The following is a 7500-nucleotide window of genomic DNA, read 5'->3' as shown; positions in this document are numbered from 1 at the left end:
TATGTCCTGTAATGTAGAACTGGAAGCTCTGTTTTTCTGAAAGAACTTCCAGCACAAGGTGTTTGGGCATATTTCACATTTTTACAGGGAAAACTTATTTGAGCAGACAGTAGTGTATTAAACAATTTATATAGATACTTTTATTTTACATAGTAATACAGATACTTTGTTTTACAGTACTACAATGGTGTTTGGCCTAATTAGTGTTTTAAGCGTATTAACTTAGGAACATATTTAAAAATTATGCAATGACTTGTCTGTGCTTAACTCAAGCTTTGAAAGTTGTTTTGGATAAAGAAAACAAAAAAACAAAACACCTTTAGAAATGTTCCCTTAGCTTTCCAAATTTTTTGTTCTCACACATTCAGCTATGTCCTAATATTTGGCATTTTGATTTATTAAGCAATCTTAAGTATTAAAGGCTTTTAGCGTACACCAGCGCAAGACTTCAGAAGCATTGTGCCTTGTGTCAATGATGAATTAATTCCAGCAGAGCACAAAAGTTACTATTATTTAAGCCTAGCTCCTCACCTCTGCTTTTCCATCCCAGTCCGGTTCTGGAAGGCCGCGGGCTGGGTTCGGTCTGTCGGAGGCAGCGGCGCTCTGAGGGCTCCGCCGCCGCCCGGGCCCGCCCGTGAGGGGCTCCCCGCGGGGGCGCGCGGCCGGCGGCGGCTCCGCGCGCTCCCGGCGCCGGCCCCGCGGGGCTCCCGGGGCGCGCGCGGCTCCGCGCGGGCCGGGCCTCGCGTGAGCGGCACGTGCGGGGCACGCCGAGGCTGCGCCGCGCGCGCAGGGCCGCCCCCTGGCGGCCGCTCCCGCCGCTGCCCCCGGCAGGGCCGGGCCTTGGTGCCGGGGCCTCGGTGCCGGGCCCTCCGCGCCGGGCCCTGCGCCGGGCACCGCGCCGGGCACCGCAGACCCTACCAGCCGGGTGTGACACGCACCCCGCCATAAACCGAGGAGGTTTAATTGCGGCACCGCGCGCTATCCTGCTATTTGTACAAATAAAAGACCCCGTCTTGATGCAAAATAAACACAAAAGCACTGTTGTGACTATAACAGGGAGTCATATACTAATTTATATAATAAGTGGTTGTGCACGCTTTATTCAAGATTATGGCTGCAAGAAATGGCATGAATTGCTGGGTGTGTTTAATGCTGGATTATAGCAATTTGAAACATGTCAAACACATGGCTAATGCCTCATGCTTCACTCATTCTTGCGTAAACCTGCATAGCCACCATCCATTATACCCCTGGTAACAACACAATTCTGCAAGTAAATATTGTTACACTAAGTAACCTTTCAATTCAAGTTGTTTAGGAAGAGAAAATGCAATCTTGTGCAGTCAGTTCCAGTGTCAGTTTAATGTTTCAAAAGGGAAGTGGCGTAGAGAATAACTATCTGTGCAGTGACTTGCCGCCTTAAAACCCACGCGCGTGCACGTGCGGGCGCACGGGCGCACAGACAATGTCCAGTTCTCTGCAGGGGAGAAAAGTACAGCGGCAGCTTCCAACTCAACGAGGTGCAGCATTTCTGGTTTTGGTATGGGTGATAGCTTGGCTGCCCTGGCAGGATTAGCTATTCAACCTGCAGCTCAACCACGCTCTAAAACTATCCACAATTTCACTCTCTCTTGCAGACAGCAGAAAATATTTTCCCCATACCTTTGTTTAAAACACCGGGTAGCAAAGCTTGTATCCCACCTTTGGCGCCAAGAGTTGCAGAATCACAACAGAAGTAGGTGCTGGTGAATGTGTCTGTGAGTGTGGGTGCGTGTGTGTGTGTGTGTGTGCCTGTGTAGGCATGCTCATGACTGACAGCGAGTGTGACAGCAAGAGAAAAGAGAAGGATTAGAAAGTATGAATGTCTATAAATGTATGTAAACAGGGACCTGTATATTTTTTCTTGTCCTATTTGAGTTTCCAAATTTACAGCCTCAGTATCTGGCTGATGCCTATTTCCTTTGTGTTTATTTATGCTTATTTTGGTAACAGTCTGCACTACTGTTGTAAAAACAAAAAAAAAAGTACATTAGTTTGCTCAGTGAGATGCTGCAGCTTCCAATTATTTTGCTACCAATAACTCAGATACTGATACATAGACATTAGAAATCATCTTTGGCTGTTTTCAGTGCTTCAGTTTGTGAGGATTTAGAGTTGATAGTACATACACACGTGTGTAGACTCACGTATATATGTACATCTATGCAAAAGAAAAGAAGGGAAAAGAAAACGATTCTATGCTCTTGCTTTCTCTAGCAGCCCTTTTTCAGTTGCTGACAGTGAGGAGGGGGCTGAGGACAGCCAACACAGTGCATTACTCTAGCCAAAGTTTTAGTGTTGTTCTTAAAAATATAATTTTAAAACTAGATAAACACCTCCCAAATTTTATTTTTAACATAAAATTATACGATCTCTTTTATCTTCATAAAAATATATCTTTTTCACTTCAAAATAAATTACCCTTTCTAGTACTGTTACTCTGTAACTTCATTCTGTCTGTACCCAGCTGTTGGATTGGATTTGTTGTTTTCTATTGCCAGAGTGGTGTTGCTGGTCATGCTATGTTAAAGCCCATTCTGCTGGCTCACAGGCACTTTAACTTTAAATGTAGAGCCTGAACTACACTCTGGGGCTTTGCGAGGATACAAAATCCACAAGACATAAAACCCTTTGGTTAAAATGAACTGGAAGACATTTAACCCTTCTTTGTTAATTGTAGTGAAACAGTCAGAGAGATGTAAAAATAGGAGGGATGGTGTATTTATTTATTATATTTCTGGGTGTTTTGTAATGTTTTTGATTATCTAACATTTACCCCTCTTTGCCCTTTTAATGTGCCTGGCTAAATGTACCACTCTTATTGTCTAATGTTTGAATTTGTAAAAGATGAACCTGTCTCTTGGTTAAATCTTTGTTTCACTAAAAGAGGATTAACGTTTGAATTTCCCAAATTTCCAAATCCTTGTAACGATACAGCTGATGAAGTTTCAAATAAATTTCCACTCTGATATACACGTCCTTTTATTGAAAGTAAATATTGTAAAAATTGGAAAGGGCTGTCTGCTTCCACAGTTGTGGCATATCCGCATTAGAATTTTCATATAACTACTAAGGGCAATCAGACCCTTTTCTCTGAATATTTTAAACATTGTACATGTAAAATTTATGCCTAATTTGAATACTTATTAGCTGCCTAATCTCAGAAAAGAGTATTAGCTTTGTTTTTGCCTTGTAAAATTCATCACTGCTTGTATCAAATTTTCCATTTCTATTATTTTTCTTTGCTGATGTTCATAAGTGTTTTAGGAGGAACTGTTTCTTCATAAACACATCTGGTACTGCTGTTGTTTACTGGACTATAACAGCTGCCCTCCTTTATGTTACTGTGTTTGTGTTTAGGCTTTTTGCATCCTGTTTATTTCTGACCAGACCATCCTTAAAAATATATACTTTTACTTTATCTTGTAGGATCTTGTTCCTGCATTTTAATTAATATCCTATGCAGATAGTTGAAATTGTAATGATCCTTTTCCTGCTTTTTTTTTTCTTTTTTTTTTTAAGGAAAGGCAGTTGTTCATACTTTGCAAGGGAAAAAATAGCTAAGTTAAATAATTAGGCTAAACAGCAAGCTTTGTTTCCTTTCCTAAGTTTGCTTACATATCCCTCTCCCTTCAGAGGTGTTTTTTAAAATCACAGCTGAGCCAGGTTGTTGTGAGGACTCTTGTCAGTAGGTTGGGAGAGAGGATGAAGGAAGGGAGCTGCATTCTGACCCTGCAAGAGCAGGAGAGGACTTTGGTGGCTCTGAGAAGAGACGCTGACCTTTCCATATTACAGATACAAAATGCGCCTTGAAATTCTGGTTTGTAAGGGCACGTTGGTTCTTTATTTACTGCAAAGATTTCAACTGATCTTGGCAGGACATCTCATTGCTATCCTGAAAGTACAGTATATTTATGCAGTGAAAATGATAAAACATTTATTACTGTAGAGAAGGTAATATGCATAATTTATGCTGTTTTTAGCACAATCATTAGTGATATTCTTGATAGATTTTATTTCCAGCTTTCATATCTAATACATGCCTGGAAAATTAATTTTATATCTTTCATTTATTTGCCTATGTTAAAATTGAGTTTTAAGTCATCTTCAAGTGAACAGTTTGATTGCTGCTCATGCATAAGCTTAATTACTTCCCAGGAAGGACAGTATTAAATGTTTTAAATGTCAGAAAAATAAATGAATATCAGGCGTTTGATTAAAAAAATAGGCAATATCTGACGTGTTTGCAGCAGGAGCTTTTTCTTAAAATGCCTCCGAGGCAAAATTTTATTTAGTCACAAAAAACGAGAAGCCCATTATACTATTTATCATTGGTTGATACCATATGATTTGTAACACCCTTACAAAATTTTAATTTTGTATGATTAGCTGTGCATCATTAAACAACAGCCTTGCATAAGATATGCTGTAAAATTCTGACAGAATCAAGATAGTGAATATTTTAAATAAGGCTGTATAGTCATCCATGGTTGTCAAAGCTAGATAATAGGAAATATAGAGCAGTGTGTGAAATCGTGCCTTCACTTAAACTGGTTTTATAGGTAGACTTTAAAACGTAGTCGTTCATAAATGCTATTGACCATGCTGCGTGCATGGTGTGTTATTTTGGCCGTTAAATGTAAGCACACAAAGCTTGCTTATAGAAATCATAATTCCAGTGATTAGCAGCTGTATGAAAGCAGAGTTTGCATTGCATTTCTTGGTAAACGGCTCTGCGAGGCTTTTTTCTTCTTCTAAAGATGCTGTCTGTGTAATTGGCAGAGAGGGACATCTTGATAATGGAAGTGTGAAGGTGTAACGCGTGTGTTAATTGATACTTCTTAATCACTTTTAGGTATTAAGTCATGATGCAGGAATCTGCGACAGAGACAATAAGCAACAGTTCAATGAATCAAAATGGAATGAGCACTCTAAGCAGCCAATTAGATGCTGGCAGCAGAGATGGAAGATCAAGTGGTGACACGAGCACTGAAGTAAGCACAGTAGAACTGCTGCATCTGCAACAACAGCAGGTAAGTTTGTTTTGTTTCCTGTTTGTTTTTAAACAAATAAAGGGCTGTTTTCAGAGGGAGACCTTTTTGTAGACCCTTGGTGCGTGCCGAATGCGGAATGTCGTGGAAGTGAAGAGTGTGGGGCATTATTTGTTGTTGTTTTAGTGCACGATAATGCTGAAATGGAAGGATCCCGTTCTTGTGGCAGCAGCATCTTGCTGATATGGCTGCATGCCACCACGCTTGCCTGGTGATTAAAATCCCGCTGCGTATTTATAAAAGTTGTGCCGAAGCCTTGCAGTGCATGTTTTCAGGAGCTGTTAGTTTACCGTGCGGCTCGGCGTGCAGGACGTGGTGCGGGCTTTTCCACCAGAGGGCCACATTACTTGAGACTTTGCTTCCCTTGCAATGAATTGTGCCAAAGTCGGAGCTGGGCAGTGAAGGGACCCTAGTGAAGGGACCAGAGTGACTTTTCTCAATAAAGATACTTTGCTGTCATAGGTGTAATTAAAAAATGCTGGTTACTTCAAAAGCAGCGAAATAAAAAAGACCGTGTTCCTGTCTGCATATGCTTGCGTGTGTATGAGCTGTAATATGGATGTGTAATTTTGAAAACATGGGAAAAGAGAAGAAGCAGCATTTCTGCATGTCTGTTTCCCTTCTCATTTTGAAGACATATTTTTTAAATTTGTCTGTTCGTGTTCCCAACAATTTAATGGAGAACTACTGTTATGTTTAAAACTGTAAAATTCAACCGTCCTCTGGCTGCTGACACCACCTAATTACAAGATGCAATCCATTAATTTTTGTCGCTGTAAAATTTCTCTTCCTTTTAAAACCTGAACAAACAAAACTCCTACTTTTTCTGCCTAAGGAGTTGCCTCTGCATCCGGGAACACAGATTGTACTAATGCGGTGTAGCCCAGATTGTTTGGTAAACAATCAGGGTCTGATTCTGCAGCGTGCCCAGTACCTGCTTCAAACTCCTGAAAGTCTTCGCTGCCTCATCCTTTCATTTGCTGAGCCCACTCAGCACCTTTGGAGTTCAAGCCCTTAATATTAAATGCTGAGGTTTTTCATTTCAACGTCAGGTATTACATTAATGGAAGGAAAGTTGTTTTCTGTCAGGTAAACTATTATAAAAGTGCTATTTTATAGAAACATGTTTTAACATGATAGATACATTGCATGTGCATGGGCCTCTGAAATAACAGGTCATAATAGCTCTTAAAATTGAATAATTTTTCGTGCTGAATTAAGCAGTGTACACTTGCTACATTTATAGTTAAATATTTTAAATGGTGACAGAAAATGTGGAAGAAGGAAATAGTTATAGATTGAAATATGAGAAGTTGTTAAAGCTTAAATCTGTGCCTTGCTTCAAATTCAAGTGTATTCTGTTTTAACAATTGAGCACTTACAGTATGCCAGTCTGAAAAAATACAGGTTTCAGTGTCTTCATTATGTTCTTAGCAGGTTTCTACCCCTCTCTATATACATGATTATGTATATATACACCTTATATTTTTATATTATTTTGATATAAAATTGTATACATATAAATAAATATACAATTTAATATTGTTTTTGTTGAAAATCATGCCATCATCTTTATTCAGGTGTTTAGGTTATAACAGAATTTTAAAATCTTTGTTGAGAAAAAGTGTATTAAATTGGTGAATATGTTTAGGAAACTAAATTTAAGTGAAGTACTTTAAAACACAAAAATGCTGATAGAATAATGTGCCACTTAAATGTTTCTCAAAGTAGCAGTCCTAGGCATGTGTAGCCAATTTGTCCATAGAGCCAGAGATTCCAGTAGATAGCATTTGCAAAGACCACAGAGAATTACAACTGAAGATGAAAATATCCAGTTGAGTACTAATAACAGACAGGTTCTGAGGGGACAGGCTTAGAAGTGACAATCTTTTCTTCAAAATTGTGATTAGATCTTAAATAAGCAGACAGGCAAAGTAAAACCATGGGTACAGTTAATAGGACTCAAGAGGCGTTTTATGGTAGGGTCTGCACCATAGGATTTAAATACAACTTGAGTTAGGCATATGAATCCTTCTATAAAATATGTTGATGTGAAACATAAACACTAGTAAACATACAGTAGGATGTCCTTCAGATAACAGGCGTAGATTTGTGATACTTTTGCTTTTCTTCCCCTTTTTCTGTTTCTTTTCCCCCTCCCTTCTTCTCCCCCCCATCTGTTTTTGAACAGATGCCTTTTGAAATATGAATTAAGAGGAAAATGATGGTTGCTTTTATTATTGTCACTGTAGTAATTCTCTAAAATGATGTTTTTAATATGTGACACTTGTCTGGAAAACTTTGACACACAGGAAAACAGAGGAAACCCTAGCAATTATTATTGTTAGGTTTTTTATTGCTTAAATATGTGCAAGATGTACTCATTTCATGGTTTAAAATTCTGGATTTA

General features: G+C 39.2%; 1 protein-coding gene across 5 annotated transcripts in view; it reads left to right on the top strand.

Annotated features, from left to right (window-relative positions):
- FOXP2 (forkhead box P2) overlaps positions 1-7500 on the top strand; it is a 398888-nt gene that overhangs the window by 209547 nt on the left and 181841 nt on the right. For all 5 annotated transcript variants that reach the window (XM_054272498.1, XM_054272517.1, XM_054272526.1 and 2 more), the window contains one exon: positions 4895-5072. In XM_054272498.1, the coding sequence (XP_054128473.1) occupies positions 4905-5072 (168 nt within the window). In that variant the 5' untranslated portion in view covers positions 4895-4904. The remainder of the gene's footprint in view (positions 1-4894; positions 5073-7500) is intronic.

The sequence above is a fragment of the Melozone crissalis genome, unplaced genomic scaffold (genome assembly GCF_028551555.1).
Source record: "Melozone crissalis strain CALT ecotype California unplaced genomic scaffold, PUWL_Pcris_2 ptg000004l_1, whole genome shotgun sequence".
Classification (NCBI taxonomy): Eukaryota; Metazoa; Chordata; class Aves; order Passeriformes; family Passerellidae; genus Melozone; species Melozone crissalis.
The sequence above is the reverse complement of the archived record's forward strand: the minus strand, read 5'-3'. Positions and strand labels throughout refer to the sequence as shown.